Here is a 27,676-nt window from a genome sequence, read left to right as displayed (position 1 = left end):
CCGGTGAAATTCTGGGCTCATTCTCGCAGAGGCAAAGCTTCCCCTGAGGCTCGACAGAGGAGGTGGGAGGTGGGGAGGAGCCTTCATGGGGGCTGCAAGGCACCTGAGGGAACAACCCCCCTTTTTCCAGGAGAACACCCTCCACTGAGGGCAACCTCCCCTCCCCCTTCCTCCTAAGGGACTGCCCCACCCCCAGGCTCTGCATCACCCTCCCTGGCTGGGACACCATCCATTGTCTTTTCTGAGTGTCGAGATCCTTGGCTCTGCCAAGCCACGCTCAGAAAATGCTATTGATTTTCCTTTATTTATTTATTTATGAAATTTTTGCTGTGGGCAAAAAATAAAAAGGTTTGTTCAGCGTTTCCCCAAGCAGTGAGAAGTTTTCTCCGCCCACTGCCTCCTTTGCACATACTCAATAGACTCCTCTCATCTCTCTGCCTGGGGGAGGGGCGGGGACTTGAATTGCTCATTGTTTGCCAGAGCCACTGGAGAAGCAGAGTGGAAATAAGGCTGAGTGTCCTGGAACGTGGTGCCCTGTACACAGTAGGTGTTCAAGTAATAGGTGTGGGAGAGATGGGTGGAAGAATTATTGAGCGAGCCTTGGCTGATGCCCACAGGGTGGGAGGAAGGAGGCAGAGGATGGCCCATTCCTCTGTGAGAATACCTACTGCGTGCAAGGCCCAGTGTTGGGCAATTTGGACCTTTCTCATCTAGTTTTCCGGAGAAGGCAATGGCACCCCACTCCAGTACTCTTGCCTGGAAAATCCCATGGACAGAGGAGCCTGGTAGGCTGCAGTCCATGCGGTTGCTAAGAGTCGGACACGACTGAGCGACTTCACTTTCACTTTTCACTTTCATGCATTGGAGAAGGAAACGGCAACCCACTCCAGTGTTCTTGCCTGGAGAATCCCAGGGACAGAGGAGCCTAGTGGGCTGCCGTCTATGGGGTCACACAGATTTGGACATGACTGAAGCGACAGCAGCAGCAGCATCTAGTTTTCGGGCTTCCCAGGTGGCTCAGTGGGTAAAGAATCTGCCTGCAATGCAAGAGACGCAGGAGACTCAGGTTCAATCCCTGGGTTGGGAAAATCCCCTGGAAGGGGGAATGGCAACCCACTCCAGTATTCTTGCCTGGAGAAATCCCATGGACAGAGGACCCTGGCAGGCTATAGTCCATAACGTTGCAGAGGCGGACATGACTGAATCTACTGAGCACACACGCACATCTAGTTTTCACAACGGATGTGCAAGGTGGGTTTTATTACCTTTGTTCAATGGTGACAATCAGAGAGGTTCAAAGTTACCCAGCCTGTGAACCTGAATTCACATTCAGGCTTTCTGGAGACCAGCACCCCAGCTCTCACCACTGTGTGGTGGGTGCAGCCTCCTGCCCAGAGGGAACCAAGAAAATGTATGTAAAAGACTTCCAGGTGGGACTTCCCTGGTGGTCCAGTGGCTAAGACTCCATGCTCTCAATGAAGGAGGCCCAGGTTCGATCCCTGGTCAGGGAACTAGATCCCACATGCTGCAACTAAAGATCCCACATGTGGCAACTAAGACCCAGTGCAGCCAAATATATAAATATTAAAAAATAAATAAAGGCTGCGAGGAGCGACTTGTCCTTCTCCTAGCTCTGGTAGATTTCAGGAAGTCCCCATTGAGTGGATCAGCTCAGAGCAATCAAGGCCTGCCCTTGTCCACCCCTCCCGTTCTGAAGAGATGCTGCGTGGGAAACTGTCATCCACCCTGCCCACCACCCCAAAGCAGGACTGCAGAAACAGGGGTTAGGTCGTGTCTCTCCAGGGAAGGCTGGCAGGAATTCCACAGTCTGTTGGTTAAAGATGCTGAGCACCTCACTAAGCTGCCCTTGGGTGGGCTTCTCTGTCCCATGCTCACCCTTGCACACATGCGTTCATGTGACTCCCAGACCTGGAGTGCCGTTCCCTCCCCGGCACTCCTGACGTCTCCAAGATCTCAGATCCAGTCCCCCCACTGGAGTCACCCCTCCTAGAAGCACCATTTGCACTCTGGTGTTAACTATAGGCTTGTCAGTGGCCAGCAGTGAGCTGCTGGAGGGCAGAGTCCCATCTTGTTGAGCTTTGTCTCCCCGGGTTTGGCCTCAGTGCCTGGCCCTGAAAGGATGGACAGACACCCATGTTGATCCCAAGCAGCTGGCAGGACATCCGCAGAGATCGCCCCAGTGCCTGAGCAGTGGGGTCGTGGCCCTTGCTTTCACCATTCACTGGAGACACATCTCTTTTTCTCCTCCCCGGCAGGAGTTCCCCTTGGCCATCCTCCGGGGCTGGGAGTGCTACTGTGCTTACTCCACCCCCCAGTTCAACCTGCGGGATGCCGTGGACAGCTCGCTGTGTGGCCAGGAGTCTGAGGCCCAGAGGCTGGCAGAGTACTGCGAGGTCTACCAGACCCCTGTGCAGGGTGAGTTCCACCCCAGAGTGAACTGGCATGCAGGGCTCTCCTTCTGTACTTGGTCTGGGAGTCTGGACTGAGTATATGGTCCCGGGATGGGGAAGGCATCTTGGTGGGTGGTCCTATCTTGGGATAATATGAACGGAGAGGCCTCTGCCATCCCTGGAGGCTGGACAGAGGATTCAGGGATCCGTGTGAAGAGCACCTGACTTTTATCTGACTCTGGGGATGAAGGTGGTTTGAGGAAGAGCAGAGAGGCAGGGTCCAGAGGGATAACATGGCAAGGTGGTGGGGCTGGGTGACAGGGGAGCCCAGTGACTGTTGGGACATCCCTGAGCCAGCCCATACCTGGGGACCAGTGAGTCACTCAGACTGTGCCAAGACCCCAGCATCTTCCTTGTCTGAGAAGCAGGTCTGCCCCAGCTGAACTTAGGGGCTGATAAGAGGAAGAGCAGGTGGGGAAGGTCATTGTCACCTTTATCAAACACCTATGGTGACCCAGCACAGCCCTCGGGTCTTGGGAGACTTTCACCTGAGGGTTCCATGTGCCCCTGACACAGCCCTGGAGGGCCTCCCAGAAAGAGGGGGCACAGCGACTAACACCGGAAGTTCTGAATCCTGATTCCTTGCTGCTCTACCTGGTGTGTGACATTGTTTTGCCTGGCCACGACCCCAGCCCACTTCCCCTGCAGAGTCTGGAACTACCTGAGCTGGGCCAGGAGGGTTTGGCTGTGACCACTTGAAAGATGAGGTGGGGAACCCACAGGGCACTGATTCCCACTAGACTCGTCCAGTGGGAGGTCTCGTCATCACTGGGGCTCTCTCTGGCCAGCCACAGACCCATGCAGCCAAGGTCCAGGTGGCAAATCCCTTCCCCTCTTTGAGCCTCAGTTTTCCCATTCCATTAAATGGGCGGCTTGGGTCTGATTTCCTGCCAAGAGGAGTCAGGCTGTGAGTCTGGGAGTCACAGTGGAAATGGGGAACCCTGAGATGACTTCTGGACTTTCAGACACTCGATGCACAGACCGGAGGTTCCTGCCCACCAAATCCAAGGTGTTCGTGGCTCTGTCGAGCTTCCCCGGAGCGGGGAACACATGGGCGCGGCACCTCATCGAGCACGCCACCGGCTTCTATACAGGGAGCTACTACTTCGACGGAACTCTCTACAACAAAGGTGAGTGAGGGCTGCCGGGAAGGGAGGAGGCAGCTCTCAGGCCCAGACCGCAGCCTCTGCAGCCCAGGTCCTCCTTGGAGCATCAGAGCTGTGCTTCTCACTCTTGAATGTGTGTCAACATCGCCTTGTGTGTGCATGCTCAGTCGCTAAGTCACATCCAACTCTTTGAGACCTCAGGGACTGTTGCCGGCCAGGCTTCTCTGTCCATGGAACTTTCCAGGCAAGAATACTGGAGTGGGTAGCCATTTCCTCCCCCAGGGTATCTTCCCAACCCAGGGATTGAACTGGCGTCTCCTATATCTCCTCATTGGCAGGCAGATTCTGTACCACTGAGCCACCTGGGAAGCCCTAAGCAATACCTTGAGGGCTTATTAATTCAACATAGATTCCTGGTTTGTACCCACCCCGCCACCAAGAGAGTATGACTGGATTAATCTGAGATGGGGCCTAGAAACTGGCATTTCCAACAAGCTCCTGTGTGATGCTGAAGCAGTCAGCTCTAGGACCTCACTTGAGAGGAAATTCACAAGATCTGATCTGGATTCAAAGGGAAAGCCTAGTCACTTAGATTCCCTCTCAATAAACATTTTTAAAATTTTCCTTAATTTTTACAGCCCTCAATAATTAGGGGAAACTGACTTCATCTGTTCATTTGTTTTTCCCCCGAGGTAAATGTAGCTTATCAAAATACTGTTTCTTACAACTAGGTCCAAAAATCTTCAAGAGTTTAATGATTTCTAATATTTCTCTTGTAGAAATAAGAGGCCTCATTATGTCAAGTAAATGAACTTTAAAACGGCTCAAATCTGTGCACTGTTTAAGACTAAGAACCTCAGATAAGCCAAGTGGGATACATATTTGGTGAAATAGATTTCTCTGTTGTCAGGTGTTACAACAGTTTCTCTGGGATTCTTAGCTCAGAGTTTGGTTTAGGGAAAGGGGAGCCTATCATTAACCTCCTAGAGAAAACAGAAAGTTCCTGAGGTTCTGTGATTACCCACAGCAGTCTTGATCTGGTTGGTAAAAAAGCCAAGGGTGTCCATATAACCCAGTCTCATCATAGTTGGGAGTCTTTAAAAGAATTTTGAACTCATGTTTATTTATTAGTATTATGTAGCACAAAGCTTGATGGGTGGTTTTCTTTTTATGTATTTGTTTATTTGTTTATTTTTGGTCATACTGGGTCTTTGTTGCTGCACACTTTTCTCTAGTGGCTAGCAGGGGCTACTCTCTAGTTTTGGTGCAAGGACTTCTCATCCAAGTGGCTTCTCTTTCTGCAGGGCACAGGCTCTAGGGCACTCGGGCTCAGTGGTTGTGGCTCACGGGCTTAGTTGCTCCGTGGTACTTGGAATCTTCCCGAACTGGGGATCAAACCTGTGTCTCCTGCGTTGGCAGGGGGATTCTCTACCACTGAGCCACCAAGGAAGCTCATCCTTGGGAGCCTTGAGTGTTACAGCACCTATAGGCAAAGTAGCCAGATGAAGACTGTGGTCCTGCTCACTCTGGTCTAGTCCCCTGGGAACCACCTACTGTGTACAGGCTGTAGCTGCCCACCATATTCATCTAGAAGGCCTTTACCTTATTCAAACAGCTGGCTGTCTTGGTCGACACATGGCTAAGTGACCCAGTGGCTCGACAGCCAGGTATCAAGGGTTGCGGCGACACTGTCTGAATGGCTCTAGAGCTACCTGGGCGCATCTTTGAGCCTTACGGGACTGGTTAGGTATAGCCGCAGGTTACAGAGCACTGTCAGAGCAATGAACACACACGTGCACACGTGAAATTCTCAAGGCAACTCCAGTGCCCAAACACCAAACCTGTCATGGGTGAGCCTGGTCTGAGTTATAAGGAAAAGTGGTCACTGCTGAATTAGGCTAAGACAGTACAAAAGACACCCTGGGTCTCAGGGTGTCAAAGACCAGATCACATGCTTCCTCAGCCCATGGATTGACTCATTCTTTCCTGGAACTTCCCAGCTGTTTGACAGAATGAATCAAAGCAAAGACTTTTGGTGTTTGGCCCATGGCAGAGATGAGTTTGAAAACATATGTTGAGTTTCAGCTGGTGACTCCAGACTTTCAGATTCAAAAGAGACTTGCATTTTCCAGGCATCAAAGACTCCCTCGCTGCTGGCTGTAGACATAGGTGCTTCCCAGCCATTCATGGGGTGGGGGTGAGACTCCTTTATGTTTCCAAGAGCTGAAGACCAACTCATGTACATTTATGGAGCGTGTCCCCAGAGCTGATGCCATGGGCTACATTGGGATGTGGCCAGATTAGCCTCAGGGGACATCTTTGCAGGAAGCCTTCTATCACCTCCCACCATACTCCCAAACTGGTCCCCCTACTCTTTGTCCCCATAAGCCCCTATCCTCTGTATTACATACACTTGGGCTGTCCCCCAAATAGCTGTTGTTGTTATTTTTTCTCTAAGTTGTGTCCAACTCTTTACGACCCCATGGACTGTAGTCTGCCAGGCTCCATTGCCCATGGGATTCTCCAGGCAAGAATACTGGAGCGGGTTGCCATTTCCTTCTCCGGGGGATCTTCCCATCCCAGGGGTCAAACCGGAGTCTCCTGCATTGGAGGTAGATTCTTTACCCCTGAACCACCTGCCCTCCCCCCAATAGACTATAAGCTTGAAGACAGGTTCTGAGTCTTACCCCTTTATCCATGACATAAATTTCAGCACGGCATGGGCACACAATGATCTTTGTTGATAAATGCATGACGCTGTGTAGGGCTGGGGAGAGTCTCCGTGAATGCAAGACTGGAGCTCAGTTACAGGACATAAGGTCAGAGGGTGGGGCTACAGTTGCTGACTGCCCTTGAGCCTGTTGGTGGGGATCCTGCCCACTCCGTGGGAAGGTGGGCAAATGGCAAAGGCCTCCCAGGGACACACAAAGCCACATGGAGAGCGCCCTGGCTCTGATGCTGTGGTGCTGTGTGATCTTGAGCAAGTCACATACCCACTCTGAGCCTGCAGCTGCGGTTCATTCATGAGCCTCTCTGCAATGCTCATGTGAAATAGCCATGAAGGTGCCCAAAGGAGGCATCATTAGGCCTCTGCCTCCTGACTTCCAGGATCCACAGGAGGTGCCTGATTTGCTTTCTCTTGCAGATGCCATCTTTTCCCACTTAGATGCCTCCCTCGCTCACTATCTCTTGGGCAGGCTCAGGCCTTGTGGTTAGAGGCTGCCCCAGTGGCCCCTCAGTGCCCACCAGTGTCGGCTCTCCCTGGGGGCACAGGTTAGGGTTCACACCTGTCTGCCACTGTGGCAGTGGGGTCTCCATAATGCCTTTCTCACGGGCAGGGTTCAAGGGCGAGAAGGACCACTGGCGCAGCCGGCGTACCATCTGCGTGAAGACCCACGAGAGCGGCAGGAGGGAGATTGAGATGTTTGACTCGGCTATCCTGCTCATCCGGAACCCATACAGGTCCCTGGTGGCTGAGTTCAACAGAAAATGTGCCGGGCACCTGGGCTACGCAGCTGACCGCAACTGGAAGAGCAAAGGTGAGCTGAAGGGGCCAGCAGGGCAGGGGACGGGCTGCCTCTTTATTCCTGGAGTCATCTGCTGATACATACTAACCGAAGTCCTACTGTGTGCCAGGTGCTGAGCGAGGCGCCAGGGGTTGGCTAAAGGGGTCATGATTGCCACCCTCAAGAGAGGCACACAGTCTAACCTTTGGGTAATGGATTAGAGAGACACAAGTCAGGGCGGTGAGTGATACAAAACGAAGCTGTGTCCAGCAGATTGGGTGGCATGATGAGAAACGAGGCTGGGCAGGCTCCTGCTTCTGTCCCTGTGTGGTCAGCTGAGGCTGGTGGGTGTTCTCCCCATTCCCTGACACACTCCCCCTAGGCTACTCCCCTCTCCAGCCATTCCTGCCTCCCTCTGATTCCCCTTGAGCCAGCAGGCAGGCTGAGCTCTGATCCCTCCTGGGCCTCTTACCAGGCCAGTGACCCCAGGCAAGCTGCAGACCCTGTCTTCTGAGCCTTGCTTTTCTCACCTTAAAACCCTATGGCCCCTACCTCTTAGGATCGTTAAGAAGATCAGAGAAAGCAAATGCTTCCCACAGCATCGCAGAGTGGCGCTAGTGGTAAAGAATCCACCTGCCAATGCAGGAGACGCAAGAGACGAGGGTTCAATCCCTGGGTAGGGAAGATCCCCTGGAGGAGGAAATGGCAACCTACTCCAGTATTCTTGGCTGGAAAATTCCATGGACAGAGGAGCCTGGTGGGCTACAGTCCATGGAGTCACAAGGGTCAAATATGAATGAGTGACTGAGCACAGTGCAATAACCCAGTTATGGAAGCTTATTTTGTTGGGGGTGATTCTTGATATTGGCATCCTTCTCTCCACTGAGGCAGGGAGGGGGTGGGGGCACTGACTTTCTAAATTTGCTGGAAAAAAAATGTCATGGACCAGATCATCTGTCCAAGATTGTAGCTCCAACCCTTGCCTTGTTGTACATCACTGGTTAAACTGGCGGTCACACCCATGTGTCAATAAGCATCAATTATGCACCCCGTGTAGCTGCATAGGAGCACCTGGGACAGGAAACCCAGCCTGCACAGCATCTTTATGTCCTTGGGAAGCCCAGCATCTGCCCTCACACACTGCTCAGCCCCCATCACCCAGACTGGATGATGTGCACAGTTGCCAAGGCAACATCAAGGTGAACTGAGGGTCATCTCAACAGAGATGCCCAGCCTTGCTTGTCTAACTCTGCTGTGTCCCATAGGCCTGAGACCCTGGGCTCTTCCTGTCCAGGGATGGTTCCAGCGGTCAAGGTCCATCAGAGGGAGAACCAGTTCTTGGAACATTCAGACCCCATGTGTCTTGGTGTGTTTCCAAGGAAACTGCTAGGGGAAGGCGGACCCAAGGTCACACCTCCCAGGCAGGCTTGGGGCTCTTCAGAGCCCAGCCTCATAGTAACTGTCCCCCTCACAAGGTCACCCCTCACGAGATCCTTCCTTGGTGGGGGGATCCGGGCAGGTTGGTCCCAGGCAGAGGGGGATGGAGCATCCTGGCCCCCAGAAGGGGAGGCCCCAGGCCCGCCGGGCCGGGCTCTGACACGGCACCCCTTCTTTTCTCCACAGAGTGGCCGGACTTTGTCAACAGCTATGCGTCGTGGTGGTCCTCGCATGTGCTGGACTGGCTTAAGTATGGCAAGCGACTGCTGGTGGTTCACTACGAGGAGCTGAGGCGCAGCTTGGTGCCCACGCTGAGGGAGATGGTAGCCTTCCTCAACGTGTCCGTGAGTGAGGAGCGCCTGCTGTGCGTGGAGAACAACAAGGAAGGCAGCTTCCGGCGGCGCGGCCGGCGCCCACACGACCCTGAGCCCTTCACCCCGGAGATGAAGGACTTGATCAACGGCTACATCCGGACGGTGGATCAGGCCCTGCGCGACCACAACTGGGCCGGGCTGCCCCGGGAGTACGTGCCCAGATGATAGGCTCCAGGCCCGCTCTGCCCACCCCACCGGGAGCCGGCCACCTTCACGGGGCTGCACACGTGCTCGCTGGGACGCTCGCCTGCCGCTGCCTCCCTGGGATGCTCAGAGGAGGGGCCTATGCCACCTGCACAGAGGCCCGCCCTGGGGCTGCGTCCCTGCCGCACAGGGACACCTGGGCCTGACTCCCAGCCAGCAGACCTGATGTCACAGGACAGATGCAAAGAGACACACACTCCTTGCCAGACCTGCTTAGACCTGCCACTTTCTGCTCACGGTGTCCCGTTAATGCGCCTAAGCCACCACCCTGGGCGTGCCTGACACTCTCAGACTTGCAAACACGAACGTCAGTGCAGGCCCGCAGACGCCAGGTTATGTGTTCCCAGGGGCTGCCTGTCTGTCTCTCTGACACCCTGACACACACATGCACCCCGAGTTCTCAGGGACCCGGGGTTTCCTGTCGCCAGCCCAGTGCAGGCTTGCTGGTCAGGGGCTTTGACTGCGGGATGCTGGGCTGGGTGGGCTTAGTGCCCCGAGGAGCCAGGACCCTGGCCTGGAGACGGGCTCACAGTCTATGGCCGCCGGGCCAGGCAGCCCTGAGTGCACGTCTGCATCCCCCAGTGTGCGTGGTGTTATGACCGGCTCTGTAGCCTGGCCTCTCCCTTCTCCTTGGATGGGCTGGTGGCGATATGGGCAGAGCAGAGCCGCCCACAGACACCCCCACCTCAGGACCGGCTGTAAGCTCTGTGCACCCACCGCCCCATCCAATGTCAGCACTCCTTGAATTGGCGCCTCCTTGCCTGGCTTCTTTCTCCGACTCTCCACATAAAGCTGGGGACTCACGCCTTATCCCAGAAGTAGGGTGTAGGGGTGAGGAGACCAGGGGTGGGGGTGGCGGGTTGGGTGGGAGGGGGCTGGGCCTCCAGGAGAGGGCCCATATCCCAGCAGTGCCAGTGGAGGGGGCTGCTTGGGCTGGGCAGACCCAGGAGAGATGAGTCTTGGGGGCCACTGGGCTGGTTGCCCCACCCATCTTGACAGCTCTTCGCAGGATCCCCCCACTCCTGGTCATGAGGAAGTGGGGGCCAGCATGGCCCATCAAGACCCTGGGAGGGAGGCCATGGCTGCAGCTTCTGCCTGACCCCTACCCGCCAGCCCTCTCGGTTCACTGTTATTCACCCTCCACTTCCTGTCACTGGGTCTCTTTGTCACACCCTCTGTCTCTTTTTGTGACACTGACATCTTTCCCATTCGGGGATATGGGAAGCTGGCGCTAGCGGCACTGCTGTGTATGAGTTTACAGGGCTCCTGAGAAGATGGCCTCCTCTTCGCTGCTCAGGGCCTAGAGGGGCTGGGGGAGGGAGTGAGAAATCCAGCAAGAGACGAGTGTGTGTGCGGGGTGTGGAGGTCAGATAATGCATTGCAGCGGCTCTGCACTGGTCCTGAGGAGTCTGTAGACATTATTCCAATGGAGCGAAGGGGAAGGGGAATTGAAGCAGAGGGAACAGCACGCATGAAGGCTCAGAGGTTTGGAAAAACCCTTGTGTGTTTTGAGAACCGATGAGTGGGTGTGGGTGCGTGCCTCTGAGTCTGTGCAGGAAGAAGGTGGGAGTGGGTGGGTGAGGACAGAGGAGGGGACAGAGAAAAGGACTCTCCTCACTGCCAGCCAGTGCTCAGCCTGGGAGGGGGAGGGGTGCTGATGCTAATTACCTTCTTGGGTCACCCTTCACTACACATCTTGGGCTCGGAAATGGGGCTGCAGAGACCAGGGGTCTGAAGTCTAGAGGGTGAGGTGAAACTGGGAGCACAGCCCAGGACAAGTGGGACCCAGGGAGGGCTGTTGAGAGCTCGGCCACACACTGACCCCTGTGAGGGAGAAAGGTGGATGGGCTTGAACTTGGGCAGTCCCTGAGTCCCTCTGCAGTTTCTCCAGGCCTGGGCTGGGCCTGCTGGTCTGACCTCTGCATCAGCGTGAAGGGTTTGGGAAAGCTGGGCATGGGAATGTGGGACCACCTGCTCCCTGGCTGGAGATCAGGAACTGACAGCACCCCAGTGGGGGCAGGCAGAGCTGAGGGCCCTAGAGGAGAGGCCCTTCCTCAGAGGGAAGCCTCCCTAGCCTTCAATTTTTAATGAATGGCCTTGAGCATCCGTTCCTGGTGGCCTCCAAGTTCTTTTTGAGTCTCCCCCAAACCCACACCGATGCTGAGGCCATTTTAGATCCTCCTAAAGCATTGCTGGGGCTCAGCTCAAGGCTGGAAACTCCAGGGTCTTGATAAGCAATTATTGATACAGCATGGCTCGAGGATCAAGTATGCGACAAGCCCTGATGAGGCTGATTCTCCTGAGTAGCAGGAGCAGTTGAAATCCACCAGGAGTTTTCACCCTGCCTTGGAAGGGGGCCCAGGGAATACCTGCATCCCAGAGTGAACCTAAAATCTCAAAGGAGACTGCAGCCCTGGATGATGGAGGAGAGGGAAGCCAGTCCAGAAACTGGCTCCCTGGCAGTGACCCTCACTCTCCTGGCCACCCAGACAGTCTTTGGGGAGAAGACTCAAATGTCAAGGAGTCTGCAAAGGGCAGTGGAGTGGCTGGAGGACCGATTAGGACTGCAGCCAGGGCATGGCCCCCTGGGCTCAGGAGAACAGCAGTCCCAGCCTGTTTTTCCTGATAGATGATGAGACTGTTCCCTGCTGCCAGGTACCCAGAGACCCTCACTCCTTCAGGTGGAGGGCCACTTGCTCAGATGGCCTTGGAGTTTACTGTGCACCTTAGCCAGGCATGCAGATAAGTGGAATGATGGGATTGGGGTGCATTGTGTTGAGTCAGTCCACCTGGCAAGATACCTGAACCTCAGCACCTGATCCTGGATGTTGGGTGAGTAAGATGTTAAGGCCCCATGTGCTAATGGTTCTCAGCAGTCACCACCACCACCCCACCCCCCCCGCCCCCACCAGCTCCTGAGAAGCACGGGAAGGGGATGTGTCTGTTCTTTTGGGAAAGTCTGTTTGTCCTTCTTCAAGTTAGGTCTCATCTCTAGCTCTCAGCTTCTCCATAAAGAAGATGCTGTCCCAGCCAGCCAAGGAGTAAAACAGGCTTGAATTTAGGAGAGAAGCATGGCAGATGTAGCTAATCAGACCAGAACAGAGAAATCCTGTTTACAGATTCCAATTTTAATAGCAAAGCTGTGGAGTTGCACAAACCTGTGTTAAAACATGTAATTTTCATGGATTTCATCTCCCGTTGTGGATCAATTTGGAAAAACCAAAATATATAATTTGAAAAAACTGAAACTCATTCTTGATAATCCCAGTGATGTGTTAATGAGAGAGAAGAATAGACAGGCTTCCAAACCCTGGGAAGAAAACTGCTTAATTATGTGAGCGTCTTATAATGAAGTCTCGTGCAGCTAAAATTAGATTTAGAGTGCATGAATATGCGAGAATGTTTGCACACCAGAATGCATTTTTTCCCCTTAAAAGTAACAGGAGCCACTTGGTTCTTAGGGGGCCCCAAGAGGGGAGATGGAAGTGCTGGGGTTGATCTTTGTGGCTGCAAGAATTCCTGGGACTGAGGTTTGTTTTCTTTTGGCTGAAAATTTGTTGGAAGTGTTTAAAATGTGATGCTTCCGAAGTAGTTCATTAAGGTTTGGGGAGAAATTGATTGATCTGAACCCACATTGATGACCACTTAATATTTCCTGAGTTGGCCTGAACAAGGTCGAATTAGAGTAGAGTGGAAATAGGATCAAGTCTGCAGATTAAAGGGGTGGGTCGTGGTCCCAGCTCTTCTCTGCTGTGATCTTAGAACAGGCCTTCTCTCTCTCTGGCCTCGGTTCCCCATCTGTAAAATGGGAGACGAGTTGGAGGCTGTTGGTTGCATCCCTGGTGTTCATTTCCCCATTTCCTTTCCCAGCAGCCCCTGATGTCTCTTGGCAGGGGCGGGTTATGTTCTGCTGGAGCTGTCTCTGTCATCATTTCTGGGGTGGGATGCATTACCTGGGCTAAGTCCACACCTCATCCCATCTCTCTGGCTACAGTGATGGTCATGTTTCCTAAGGCAATGGAGCCAGAGGGAATTTCAAGACTTCTGGAAATGTTGAGTAAAGGCTCTTTTTATTCACCTTGCTAGATGTCAACGAAGAAGTAGGTAACCTTGGGTCTTGACAGGGGCTGTCTTGGGAATCCTGGAGGGGACCCCTCCCAGCATGAAGCTGACAACAGAAGAGAGAGTCAGGAGGCAGAAGGAAACCAGATCCTTGTTGATGCTGTTAAGCATAGGATCCATCTTTGCCTGTGACTGGCCCTGCCTGTGGATGGTTTTGTTACATGAGCCAATAAATTCCCTTTATTGTTTATGTTGGGTTGAGTTTGGTTTCTGTTACTTACAGCCCAGAGGGTTTTTTACAAGGCTTGGATTGAGAGACCCTGGGATTCTGATATTCTCTATCTCTGTGGCAGAACTAGATGAAGACAGAGACAAGAACAACAATGAGCTGTCGGATTAAGAAGTTGCTTTTTGCAGGAATGGGGGTGGATGCGAGATGCTCAGTAGGAAGCTGTGCTCTGTCAGCCAGGACAAGTAGCATTTTTAAGTTGGTACATAATGAGGTCACCTGGGTTTCCTTGGAAAAATCAATCCTCTTGATTGACCAACCCAAACCATAAATTGTCTCATTCAATCCTTACCAAATTTAGTTTCTGAGACTGAGTTGCCCAAAGTTCAAAACCTTTATTTTGCAGATAAGAAAAATGAGATTGGGAATGGGGGTGGGTTTCCTATGAAGCTTTGAGGTGTGGGGGTGGCTAGGGCCAGAATATGGGCTCCTTCCCTGAAACCACCTGATTGCCCCTGTATTGCATCCCTATAACTCTTCCAGAAGTTTCTAGAATTGAGGCAATTGTGCACATTCAACTTGTTTGGAAGTGACCCCATTCATTTCACTGCTAATTCTTTGCCAAGATATTTTTGGTGGGCACCTGAGTTCAATGTTAAGGGCCTTCCTCAGAGGGAGGAGGGCTTTTCAAAGGTCTGAGGTTAGAGATGGGGACCATAATTGTCCCTTGGAAGGAAAGCTATGATAAACCTAGACAGCATATTAAAGAGCAGAGTCATTACTTTGCTGACAAAGGTCCGTATAGTCAAAGCTATGGGGCTTCCCTGGTGGCTCAGCTGGTAAAAAATCTGCCTGCAATGCGGAAGACCTGGCTTCAATCCCTGGGTTGGGAAGATCCCCTGGAGAAAGGAAAGGCTATCCACTCCAGTATTCTGGCCTGGAGAATCCCATGGACTCAAAGAGCTGGACATGACTGAGCGACTTTCACTTCACTTCACTTCATGGTTTTTCCAGTATATACGTGAGAGTTGGACCATAAAGAAGGCTGAGTGCCAAAGAACTAATGCTTTTGAACTGTGGTGCTGGAGTAGACTCTTGAGAGTCCCTTGGACTGCAAGGAGATCAAACCAGTTAATCCTAAAGGAAATCAACCCTGAATATTCATTGGAAGGGCCAATGCTGAAGCTGAAGCTCCAGTACTTTGGCCACCTGATGGGAAGAGCCAATTCATTGGGAAATACCTTGATGCTGGGAAAGATTGAAGGCAGGAGGAGAAGGGGGTGGCAGAGGATGAAGTGGTTAGATAGCATCACTGACTCAGTGGACATGAATTTAAGCAAACTATGGGAAACAGTGAAGGACAGGGACGCCTGGCGTGTTGCCGTCCATGGAGTTGCAGAGTTGGATATGATTTAGTGACTGAACAATTAAATCAGGAGCTCAGAGTTTTCACTCCTTAGTCATAAGCATTCCAGGCAACAGAAAGGCCCTGCTCCTCCAAAACATTATTAGATAAGCATCTTTGGTGGACCTGAGCCCAGCAGTCTGTGTGTGTTTCCATGTACATGCAGGTGTGGGCTCCGGCTGCTGAAGACAGCTGTCCCTTTAAATCACATGCCAGCCATCCTGACCACTGCAAGTGACCAGAGTCTGGATATTGAAAAAGCCAGTCTTTGTCAGGTCTCCTCCAGAATGGATAGTGCCCCGGGAGAAGTAAAATCCTCTTAACATAAAAATGATTTTTGTTTATTTCTTCTCTTCTTCCTTTTCTTTTTTCAAATTCGATAATCAATTCAATGGGCTTCCCTGGTGGCTCAGACTGTAAAGAATCTGCCTGCAATGCAGGACACCTGGGTTTGATCCCTGGCTGTGGGGAAGATCCCCTGGAGAAGGAAATGACTACCCACTCCAGTATTCTTGCCTGGAGAATCCCACGGACAGAGGAGCCTGGTGGGCTACATGGGGTTTCAAAGAGTTGGACATGACTGAGCGACTAACACAGCAGCAATCAATTCAACAACATTTTCCATTCACTTGAAAAGCTATATTTACTTATTTGTTTCACTGGCTTTGAAACCAGTGAAGACAGGAACAGTGTTGTATTTTTTTATATATATTTTACTTATTTATTTGGCTGAGCTGGGTCCTAGTTGTGGTACATGGGATGTTTGATCTTTGCAGCAGGCAGGATCTTTAGTTTCAGCTTTCAAACTCTTAGCTGTGGCATGCCAGATCTAGTTCTCCGACCAGAGATTGAACCCAGGGCCCTGAATTGGGAACACCGAGTCTTAGACACTGGACCACCAGGGAAGTTTCATCAGGCATCGCTTCTTGATACCAAGGAGGACTGTCCTGGTTCCCTCCATTCAGCCTGGCAGGGAACCAGCAAGGCAGGAAAACTCTGGCCCTGGCCCCACATCCTACCAGGATGGTCCACTCCCCGGGGTTACCATTGAAACCAGCTCTTAGCATAATCCATTATTTCCTGTTATACTCAGGCTTCCCCTGTTCCATAGCCACATTAACCTCCATCAGATAATTAAGGGTTTGGCTTTCCATGAGAGACCTTAAATGTCACCTCTCTGCCACCCGATACATCTTTGAATGACACAGGCTCTAATGAGATGTTCAAATATAGAAAACTGAGTGACTCCTTGCTTTGGTCGTGACATTTATTCAGCCGGAGTGATCTGACTACACCACTACATTACTTATAATTTCCACCTGACCTTGGATGGTGGAGTGTAATCTTTAAGGAAACTATCCATTTAATCTCCTTCGCCTTATTAGCATTTAATTACTATGACAAATTTTCAGATGTACAGAAGATGTTAGGATTATAATTCAATTTTCCCTTCAAACGGCCCAGTAGCCAAGGACAGTGGGACCATCTCTGGCACCAGTGAGTTCTGACTGAGGAAGCATCCTGGGCCTGACTTGGTCTCCTGCCCCTTGGAGCAGCAAGTAGAGCTTATCCCAACCATAGCTGCCCTGTCTGGGGACCCTGTGCCCAAACCTCTCTTTCTCTCTTTCTCATCACTGGACTGAGCTTTGTTTTGCTGCTCAGGGTAAGGCCAAGTCATGGAACTGGGAAGAGGACATGAGATGCAAAGGATGTCAGCTCAGATCTGACGGCTGTGCTGGACAGTGGAGCCCATAAGTGAATTGTTTTTTAAACTTTTACTGATTTCCTTATTTATATTTGGCTGCACTGGGTCTTCGTTGCTTCTCGAGGGCTCTCTCTAGTGTCGGCGAGCAGGGGTTACTCTCTAGTTGCAGTGTGTGGGCTTCGCACTGCTGGGGCCGCTCTTGTTGAGGAGCACAGGCTCTAGGCACACGGGCTTCAGTACTTGCAGCCCTGGGGCTCGGCAGTTGTGGCGCACGGGCCTGTTCTCCTTGGCAGATGGAATCTGCACTGCAGGAGACCCAGTTTCTATCCTTGGGTTGGGAAGCTCCCCTAGAGGAGGAAATGGTAACCCACTCTAGTATTCTTGCCTGGAAAATTCCATGGACAGAGGAGCCTTGTGGGCTACAGTCCACGGGGTTGTAAAGAGTCAGACTGAGCAGCTTTCAATTTCATGTTAGCAATATTTTCCCATTTTGCTATAGTCTTTTTAAAGATCTTCCCCCTTTCCCCAATTTCTTTTCTTTTCTAACTTTCCTGTCCTGCCCTCAATGGAGTCCCAATAGTGACAGCCTGGTATAATCCATGCACACTGCTCTCTATAGTCTTATGAATATGTAAAACCATGTGTGTGTGAGTGTGACTATATCTATATCCATGAATGATAGTGCATCAGTTAGTAGAAGATAAAAAGGCGTAACAATCTGCGTTGTACAGTCACACTTTTGCAAAATCAGATGATGGTCCCCAGTATTTGATTTTACTCCTTTAGGAAGGTAGCATGATATTCTCTAGTAACCTCCAAAACAGGGAGCCTGCACCCCACTGGCACAAAGAAAAAATATTCAAAGTTCTATCTCTTTATTTTTAATCTCATCTCTTTAAAATTTCTATTTTGTATTTGTTTGCTGCTGCTAAGTCGCTTCAGTCGTGTCTGACTCTGTGTGACCCCATAGACGGCAGCCCACCAGGCTCCCATGTCCCTGGGATTCTCCAGGCAGGAACACTGGAGTGGGTTGCCATTTCCTTCTCCAATGCATGAAAGTGAAAAGTGAACGGGAAGTCGCTCAGTCGTGTCCGACTCCTAGCGACCCCATGGACTGCAGCCCACCAGGCTCCTCCATCCATGGGATTTTCCAGGCAAGAGTACTGGAGTGGGCTGCCATTGCCTTCTCCATTGTATTTGTTTACCCTACACTTAAGATATTCACACATGCAAATAAATATCCATGTTCTGGAAGTACATGCTATCATTAAATGAGCAATGAATAATACTTAGAGACCACCAGTCTACAGATTCAGGGACTGCTTCATTCACACAGTTCCCTTTTGGTGAATATCTAGGCAGTTTCTAGCTAGGGCTCCTACAAACTAGGCTGTAAAAAGCATCACTCTACATATGCATTTCTGCATGGATGCTTTTAGATCTATAGGACAGATTCCCAAAAGTGAAATTGCTGATTCAAAGGGTATGTGTACTTACAGTTTTTAAAAATTTTCTTGATTTTTGGCCATGTTGGGTCTTGGTTGTCGTGCGTGGACTTTCTCTAGTTGTAGTGGACGGTCTACTCTCCAGTTGTGGTGTGTTGGTTTCTCATTGCGGTGGCTTCTCTTATTCCGGAGCACAGGCTCTAGGGCACAGGGGATTCAGTAGTTGGGGTGCAGGGGCTTCGCTGCCCCGAGGCCTGTGGAATCTTCCAAGACCAGAGATGGAAGCCATGTCCCCTGCATTGGCTGGTGGATTCTTAACCACTGGACCACCAGGGAAGTCCTGTACTTACAACTTTAATCAATACTGATGGCCCGCTCTCAGAAAAGTTTGCAACGATTCATAGTCTCATTACCAATGTATACAATGTTTATCTCCCTGCATCTTTACAGGCTTTAGGAATTATCACTCTTTTCCAGGTTTATCAATCCAGCGGGTGAGTTGAGAAATGGCATCCAGTCTTTAAGGGCACCGTCATGTCATGGACTTCCCTGGTGGCTCAGGTGGTAAAGGGTCTGCCTACAATGCAGGAGACCCGAGTTCAATCCCTGGGATGGGAAGATCTCCTGGAGAAAGAAATGGCAACCCACTTGTATCCTTGCCTGGAGAATCCCATGAACGGAGAAGCCTGATAGGCTATAGTCCACGGGGTTGCAAAGAGTCAGACATGACTGAGCGACTTCACTTTTCTTTCATGTCATGTACAGGTGAGGGCATTGGACAAGATGACCTGACGATCCTTCCACTTCAGGCCCATGCTTTTCTAGTTAGCGGTTTTCAGAGCTCACCTGCTCCAGGTGTGCCTCTAGTCTCCGTTCACTAGTCATGTCTGAATCCCGGAGGTGTCTATGGAACAGTTGCCAGAAACCAACAAACCGAGGACTGGAAAGGAAGCAAGCTGAATGCCATCCAGAGGATCATCTTGCCAGTACTGCTCCGCTTGTAAAAACCATCTTGGCCAAATCCCTGTGATTTCATCCAGAACAAATAATAAAAAGCAGTGTGCAATATTTCCAGGATGAGCATATTCATAGTAAATATTTTAAGATCAATGGCTGCACAAAATGCATTTTCCTTGGAGTTTCACTTTTCAAATGGCTTTGTATTAAAAGTGCAATTTCAATAAATATTCATGGGGAAATTCATTGATGTGTTTTACCATTTACAGCTAAAATTTGTAAGGTTCTGGGGGGAAAAAAAGATACACGATGCGTATTTTACCCTCTTAGGAGAAAAGTGGTGAAAAATGTATGATACGCTTTTGTGTTTTCTGACAATAAACCCTCTGAGGCAGGGAGCTATCTTTGTACTCCTGCTCTTCTCCAGCCAGTTCCGGGGCTGTTGGCAGTGTGGGCAGAGCAGAACTGCAAGAAGATATGACAGAGGAAGGTGTGGGAAGTGAGGAAGGCCTGTGTGCAGAGCCTTTTGAAGTCCCCAGAGCCCCTTTTATTTTATTCTTTTAATTAATTAATTAATCTTTGGCTGTGCTGAGACTTTGTTGCTGCATCTGGGCTTTCTCTAGTTGCGTCGAGCAGGGGCTACTCTAATTGCAGTGCTCAGGCTTCTCATTGCAGTGGCTTCTCTTGCTTCGGAACATAGGCTCCAGCTGTGGCACACGGGCTTAGTTGCCTAGTGGCATGTGGGATCTTAGTTCCCAGACCAGGGGTCGAACCCATGTCCTTTGCATTAGCAGGCAGATTCTTAACCACTGGGACACCAGGGGAGTCCCAAAGTCCCTTTTAACATCCCTTGTGGCTCAGTTGGTGAAGAATCCACCTGCAATGCGGGAGACATGGGTTCGATCCCTGGGTTGGGAAGATCCCCTGGAGAAGGGAAAGGCTACCTACTCCAGTATTCTGGCCTGGAGAATTCCAGGGACTGTATAGTCCATGGGGTTGCGAAGAGTCAGACACGACTGAGCGACTTAAAAAAAATCATTCATATCACCTGCTCTAACATGAGCACTTACTGCATATCTGGTGTTATGCTTAAAACTTCCTGTACCTTCTCCCACTGAGAAGGTACAGGAAGAAACAGTCACTATTATTCCCATTTTACAGATGAGGACACTGAGCCTTGGAAAGGTTAAACAATTGGTCCTCATGGTCACCCAGCTAATTAAGTGGCAGAATGAGGATTCAGACTCGGAGGCATCTGGCTCTAATGTGCTTTGTTACCGGTCCCACCAGACCTCGGCGTCCCATCTATAATTTCCCCAGATTGCCAGGAGTCGGCTGGAGCCACAGGGATTGGAGGAAGTGAGCCGTTGTGCTAAATGCCTTCCTGTTTACTTCCTCAGCCTCACAGTGCCTGCTAGGCGCAATTTGGCCACCTGCTCTGCACACGAGGCGTCCCAAGGCCCCCATGACATCATTCTTCTTGGCCCCTTTGCCTGTGGCAAGAAGCTAACTCACATAGGCAAAGCACTGAAAATCTGGCTGCTTATTCCTGCCAATTTCCTCAGAGTCTCGGGTGAATGTATTTATTTTTATAATGGCAGGTTGTACCCTTGGCAACAATCAGATCCTATTGTTCCCTTGCTGAAGGTGCTGGAAGCACTGCCCAAGGCCAACAGAATAAAACCCAAATGCCCCCTCCCGCCCTGCCTTGGCTTGGCATGCAAAGCCCTCTGTAATGTGGCCACATGAACATCCTCTTCCTTGTTGCCATCTTCATGTGATGCTCAGCTACTATAGATGGTTAGCTGTCCTTTGCTCAAGTTCATTGTCTTCTATTTCCCTGGAATGTCATTCTTTCCCATCTCTGACTATTAGCATCTTAAATACCATTCAAGACCCACTTGAATGGACCTGCCTTCTCTGAGGAGCCTTCTCTGTTCCCCCAAGTGCGGTTCACAGGTCTCTCCTCTGTAATCCCCACAGTCCATTTCCATGGTTCTGCCGCTAACCCTCAATGACCCTTGTCTTATCTGTATCTGCCTTTGCAGTTGGACTGTGAGCTTTCTTAGGGCAGGGGCCATGCTATTTATGTCTGCTTCCCCAGCATCCCCCCAGACTCTCGGCTAAAAGTAATAGCAACAACCTCAGATAGGCAGATGACACTACCCTTATGGCAGAAAACAAAGAACTAAAGAGCCTCTTGATGAAAGTGAAAGAGGACAGTGAAAAAGTTGGCTTAAAACTCGACATTCAGAAAACTAAGATCATGGCATCTGGTCCCATCACTTCATGGCAAATAGATGGGGAAACAATGGAAACAGTGAGACTTTATTTTGGGGGGCCCCAAAATCACTGCAGATGGTGACTGCAGCCATGAAATTAAAAGACGCTTGCTCCTTGGAAGAAAAGTTATGACCAACCTAGACAACATATTCAAAAGCAGAGACATTACTTTGCCAACAAAGGTGCATCTAATCAAGGCTATGGTTTTTCCAGCGGTCATGTATGGATGTGAGAGTTGGACTATAAAGAAAGCTGAGCGCCGAAGAATTGATGCTTTTGAACTGTGGTGTTGGAGAAGACTCTTGAGAGTCCCTTGGACTGCAAGGAGATCCAACTGGTCCATCCTAAAGGAAATCAGTCCTGAATATTCATTGGAAGGACTGATGCTGAAGCTGAAACTCCAATACTTTGGCCACCTGATGCAAAGAACTGACTTATTGGAAAAGACCCTGATGCTGGGAAAGATTGAAGGCAGGAGGAGAAGGGGACGACAGAGGATGAGATGGTTGGATGGCATCACCAACTCAATGGACATGAGGTTGAGTAAACTCTGGGAGTTGGTGATGGACAGGGAGGCCTGGCGTGCTGCAGTCCATGGGGTCGCAGAGTTGGACACGACTGAGTGACTGATCTGAACTAAACTGAACAATGACAGCATCAGCAACAGTAATAATAGTGGCCTTTTATGGAGGATTTAAAAGGTGATTTTACTGATCCCTCAGAACAATAAAATGACGCAGATTCTATATCTAATTGTATTTCACAGATAAGGAATTGGGGGCTTGAAAAAACTGTGTGGAAATGAGGGAGTTGAGAATTGAACCTAGGGTGCCCAGTTGCCAGCTAACTGCTCTTACCCAGTCGTTCCATTCAGTGCTTGTGAAATGTTTGTTGAGTGAATAATCAAACACATCAATGAGCAAATGAGTAATGAGGGGGAAAATCACACAAATATAGAAAAATTATCCACTCCATTGACTAAAGCAAGGCGTTTCCTAGAATCTAAGTCATGACCATAAACCTTTTCCTCCATCATCCAACCGTGGACCCCTCACAACTCAGGAAAATTCCAAGGACATGCTTGTTACAGAAGCCACACCAGTCGGTGTCATTCCAGATATGTTCCTAAGGGATACAGAGAAGCATGTCTCATCCTTTTGGGTCCAGGACAATCCTCTGATGACCCTCAGGAAGACAGGAACTTAGTGCTGCAGCCAGGCTAGCAGCGATGGGTGTCTCTGGCTCATTTTCTCAGCCCCTTCCATGATCCTCCAGGGACAAATACTGATTTGAAAGCTGCTACACAGTGTCAGAGAGCAGTGCAGGCAGGAGATGTCTGGAGAGCCCATGGAAGCCAAATGGAATGCAGGAAGTGAAGAGAAGGGCAGATGGAGAGCCGCCATGGCAAAGCAGGCGCCAGGCTGCAGCTGGGCTTTGCTTGTGGGGAACCACAGGTACTGACAAAATGGAGGTCACTGGTGCAGGAATGTGGGGAGAGTAACCTGTCTCAGTCCCAGAGACACCTAGTGTGCTGGATAAGCACTTGCCAGACAAGCTTAGCTCAGGGAGGGGCCATATTTACCTGCAGTTCAGCCAGGAGCAAACATACAGACTGTGGCCTGGTCCACTGGCTTATGGCAGCCACCCAGTCCTGCCTGATGCTCAGAAGGAGGGGGAGCAAGTCCTAGAGTGTTCTCCATCCTTCCTTCTCCCACCTCCCCCCTCACAGGGAGAATTCTAGAAACATGGGCTCATACAGACTTTCACTCGCACATGCACACACACACCCCCATGCTGAGAAATTTGGTCAGGCTTCCAGCATTTCAAAGCACGAGTCAATTGGTGGATCTTGTTTCTGGAGAGAAACCAACATGTCCTGAAGGCTGCTGAGGTGGGTTCCAGCCTGTAAGAGGCTGCCAATTGACTCTTCAATCCTCATGGTCAGCCTTGGCACTTTTCTGGCCTTGCACATGGTAGGACAGTGAACCTAGATGCCAAGGGTCCGACAGGGGCCACAGAACAAAGTTGCACAGCCAAACAGAACAAGAAGAAAAAGAAAACACAATTCATAGGGAGGATTGAATTTCTACTTAGGAAGATTGAAATAATTTCCTAAGGTGTTTTTGGAAACACATGAAAGTGTTTTCCTTTCTGAACTTGAGAGGCAGATCTAGAGATTGTAACTAGCTCCCTGGGAGCTCAAGAATCTGCTTGTCCTTCCATAAGAGCTAGGAACCAATGGCAGTGAGATAAACAGTCTCTGCCACAACCACAAGAAATAGGATATGGGAAGTCCCATCCAATTCAACAGAATCCATCCATCCGTCCCTCCACACTTCTATCTATCCATCTATCCATCCAGCCAGCCAGCCCTCCATCTGCCCATCCAACTAACATTCATTCATCCAGCCAGCCAGCCGAGGGTCATTCACTCATACAGTTAACATTTATTGTCACCTGTCTCAGGTCCAATGCAGGAGACATGGGTTTGATCCCTGGGTCAGAAAGCTTCCCTGGAGAAGGAAATGGCAACCCACTCCATTATACTTGCCTGGGGAATCCCACAGACAGAGGAACCTGGCGGGTTACAGTCCACGGCGTCCAAAAGAGTCGAACAGGATTCAGCAACTAAACAACAAAAGCAAGCCTTGGGTTTACCTTTGGCCTGGCTGGAGTACATGTACCCTGAATGGACCAGGAGCCCTCTCTTGATTATCTATGGAAAGCCAGGAGTGCTCGTCATAAGGACTCATCCAGTTCTAATTCAAATGCAAAACAGAGGATAAACCCTCTCAGGTGTGAAAAGTCTCTTGGCTTGAGGACAAGGCAGCAGTTTGCCTGGGGCCTGGCCTAGGCCACATTCTGGAGAAAGACCTGCTGAATCAGGATAACTTGTACCACCATCGTTTAATCCCCTCGCTGAACTCCACACTTTCCGTCTTTGAAAATCTTTCATTAAGGTTTCGTGATGGAAGGAGGCTGAACGATTATGTAAGAGTCTTTTTTTTTTTTTTTTTGGTGGTAACAGTTTTACAGAGATATTTTGAAGGAAGCAAACATATGCCTATTAAGCAGGGGGAGAATTATCAGTGAATGTTTTTAAATGACCAATAAAAAGGAAATGATCATTGCTCATTGTTTTTTATGGATCATAATGTGGCTTTTTTTTTTCTGATGGAAATATCCACCAAACTCCCCTCCTTAGACGCTGGCCGCTAATTACACAGTTAACACACAATAATGCAGGCAAGTGGGTTCTCGCCTGTCGTAATTCATCTTCATAAACGTAATTGGCCCAATGAATGAAACCACAAAATAATTCTGCAAACAGGAGACAGATTCAATAAAAACTGATTTTACTCTTCTCTCTGCCGAACCTTCAGGCTTGAGAAGGGAGTTTTTAACAGCATATCAGATTTCTCCCCAGATGGCCACTCCCACTCGCATTTGCTTATTACTGACCAATTTATTGAGGACCTTCTCTATTCACATCATTAGCTAAATACTAGGGAAAAGCACAACTTGAAACAAATTTCTCATGACAAGGAACTGGCCATCAGGTAAGGAAATATGTAAGCAGCAGACAAAAGAAACAGTGACATAAGGTGGAAAGTTAAAAAACAAAAGGATGCTCCAGAAGAAATGCAGAGAGAGGGCTATGGGACTTCAGAGGCAAAGCAGGTGTTTCCTGAGGGAAAACCAGTAAAGGCTTTGTGGAAGAAGTGGCATTTGAACGGAACTGTGAATGAAGAGGACTTCTCAGGTGGCACTAGTGGTAAAGAAACTGCCAGCCAATGCAGGAGACGCTGGAGATGCAGGTTTGATCCCTGAGTGGGGATCCCCTGGAGGAGGGCATAGCAACCCACTCCAGTGTTCTTGCCTGGAGAATCCATAGACAGAAGAGCCTGGCAAGCTACAGTCCATAGAATTGCAAAGAGTCAGACACAACTGAAGCTACTTAGCATGCACAAACGTGAATGAAGAAAGGGTAGGAGAGAGTGGGGAGGTGAATGGTGACTCAGACAGACTACTGAAAGTGAAAGCTGCTCAGTCAAGTCCAGTTCTTTGCGACTCCATGGACTGTAGCCGGCCAGGCTCCTCTGTCCATGGAATTCTCCAGGCAAGAATACTGGAGTAGGTTGCCATGCCCTACTCCAGGGGATCTTCCCCACCTAGGGGTCGAACCTGGGTCCCCTGCATTGCAGGCAGATTCTTTACCGTCTGAGCCACCAAGAAACATAATGAAGCACAAATGGGTGAAGGGTGGAGAGATGGAATGGGAAGATGGGTTAAAAGTGGTTGTGAAGCGGGAGAAGCACATTTCTAGCTTTTTAACTCAGGGCTGTGCCCCTTCTGCTCTGCATGCACGATACATGCTAACTTGACACCATCAATAGAGCATGCCTACTGTGTGCCAGACCCCATCCTAGGGCTGTGTGGGAGACTCAGATGATTCAGCTTCAAAATCTCCCTCCAGAAACTCAGAAAGGAGTTATAAATGTTGATGTGGCCAATACTGGCTGTATTTATTACTGGAAGCGGTAGGAGGTTGGGTGTGGGGCGGTGGGGTCACTGTTCAAACAGGCAGTGTAACTCCCAGATGAGCTCACAATCCATCCAATTCCACATCACAGCAGGCATTGTTAGCATCAGGCTCTAGCTGTTTCCAAGGCAAAAGATTTTTGGACCATGTACTGCCATCTACTTGTCTTCTCTATCTCTGTCGCCAACATTTCCCTCCTTGGAAATTCAAAAGAGCCAGGGAAAAAAAAAGACAGTGAGGAAAAATTGTTCAGGGAGATAGGAGGGTGATGCAAATGGAAATCACAAAGAAGAATCCCAGGGAATGGGAATTTCAAGATGGGAGTGGTTGACAGTGTCCCACGGTAGACAGAATTAAAAGGAGAGGTGGCAGGTGTCCATTGGATTTAGCATGGAGAAAATGACGGATGAGCTGGTGAGAGTCATGTCAGAAGAGTGGGGCCCAGAGGGGAGCAGAAGCCACGGGGCAGGTAGGTGAGAGGGGAGTTGATCGGCTGGGGAAGGAGTCCCACAGTTGATACTGGATGGGTTAGCTACATGCCCACCATCTTACCTCCAACTTTGCTTTTTGTTCTCTATTCTCATCAATAGACTTAAGACCTCTTAGGAAATTACAATATTACAGAATAAGTTTTATGCCACGATAACATCATTATGTTGGAAGGCCTTTGAGATGCCTTAGGAAGTGTCCTGAGTTCAGGAATTCCCAGCCTACAGTAGTGCTTCTTATCTTTTCAGGGGACTAAAGTCTTGGCTTGGTAACCTAAATGTATCTTAGATTTCCCCTGCCTCTTCCCACTTACATTCCATCTGCCCCCACCTTCTATTTATTCTTTCTATCATCCCATTTATCTGTTCTCCTCTGTACTCCTGTGACTTCCTTCATGGTAGTCTGTATTTTTGGCTCTAAAGCTTCACTGCTTCCTAATAAATTTTACTTGCCCACCCTTTCTATGGCCTCATGTTATTCCTCACTCCTTGACTTTTGGGTGGACCCTATGACTTGTCAATAAGATGTTAGTATTTGTGAAGCAATCAGAGGCTTGAAGTTTTCTTGTGCAATGAGTTTGGTTCTTTTATACTCCAGTGATCCACTTGAGAAGATTATGTACCAGGCAGATGCTGCCACTTATGACTGGGCCCCAGAAAAAAAAAACAAGTGAAAAAGACCTGAGTCTATCCTGTAGGTTGGAGCTGAGCCCACCTAGATTAAACCATACTATAATCAACTTGCAGATCCAAGACTGTGAAAACAATCACTAATAGTTTAAGCCACTGAGTTTGAGGGGGTGGTTTGTTATGCAGAATGACTATAGCAATAACTGACTGATACAGCCTTGCTAGTTCAAGTCCTCTACTCTCATTCCCCTAGTCCAACTGCCATACAAGATGTTAGACCACTTCAATCGCTACAAGCAAGAAATGCTTCCCTATTAAAGTTTTTAGTTTTTCTTCCAGGTTTATTCCTTTATGCATTTTGTTCATACATTCAATAAATGAAGACTTGTGCTAAGCCTTAGCAAGGGCAATGGGGGGCAAGTAAGGGTGGCCATAAATTGGAATGAGGTGCTTTCTATTAATACTTCTTGAAGTGAGAGAGAAAGACGTGAAAGCAAATAATTACATCTCAAGGTGTTAGCCATATTTCTTAAAGCAAACCAAGTGGAGATAAAATAATCATTCTTGCAAATGCCCTTGTTTATACTTAAAAGCAATTATCTGTGGGCATTTTAAAAAGTAAAATCTATAGTAATTATGACTTTGCCTTTTTTCTTTTTCACATATCACATGAGCCAGTCTTACCATATGTCAATATCATACATTTTCCTTTAAAGTTTGTTTTGCACATCCTTCTGGAAGACGTGGAGAGAGATGTACTTGTAAACAGACAGAAATGATTCACAGGATCATGACTGCTTTCCATCAGCTGCATCAATTATATACAGCAAT

General features: G+C 49.6%; 1 protein-coding gene across 5 annotated transcripts in view; it reads left to right on the top strand.

The window, feature by feature from the left end:
- WSCD1 (WSC domain containing 1) overlaps window positions 1-13,410 on the top strand; it is a 47,647-nt gene extending 34,237 nt beyond the window's left edge. For 4 of the 5 annotated variants that reach the window (XM_005220255.5, XM_015458644.2, XM_015458645.3 and 1 more), the window contains exons 6-9: window positions 2,277-2,436; window positions 3,437-3,601; window positions 6,916-7,116; window positions 8,707-13,410. In XM_005220255.5, the coding sequence (XP_005220312.1) occupies window positions 2,277-2,436; window positions 3,437-3,601; window positions 6,916-7,116; window positions 8,707-9,059 (879 nt within the window). In that variant the 3' untranslated portion in view covers window positions 9,060-13,410. The remainder of the gene's footprint in view (window positions 1-2,276; window positions 2,437-3,436; window positions 3,602-6,915; window positions 7,117-8,706) is intronic. The other variant, NM_001206900.1, reaches the window with a different exon arrangement.
- Window positions 13,411-27,676: the final 14,266 nt, after the last annotated feature.

The sequence above is a fragment of the Bos taurus genome, chromosome 19 (genome assembly GCF_002263795.3).
Source record: "Bos taurus isolate L1 Dominette 01449 registration number 42190680 breed Hereford chromosome 19, ARS-UCD2.0, whole genome shotgun sequence".
NCBI lineage: Eukaryota > Metazoa > Chordata > Mammalia > Artiodactyla > Bovidae > Bos > Bos taurus.
Note: the sequence above shows the minus strand (reverse complement) of the source record. Positions and strands in the feature narration are given on the sequence as shown.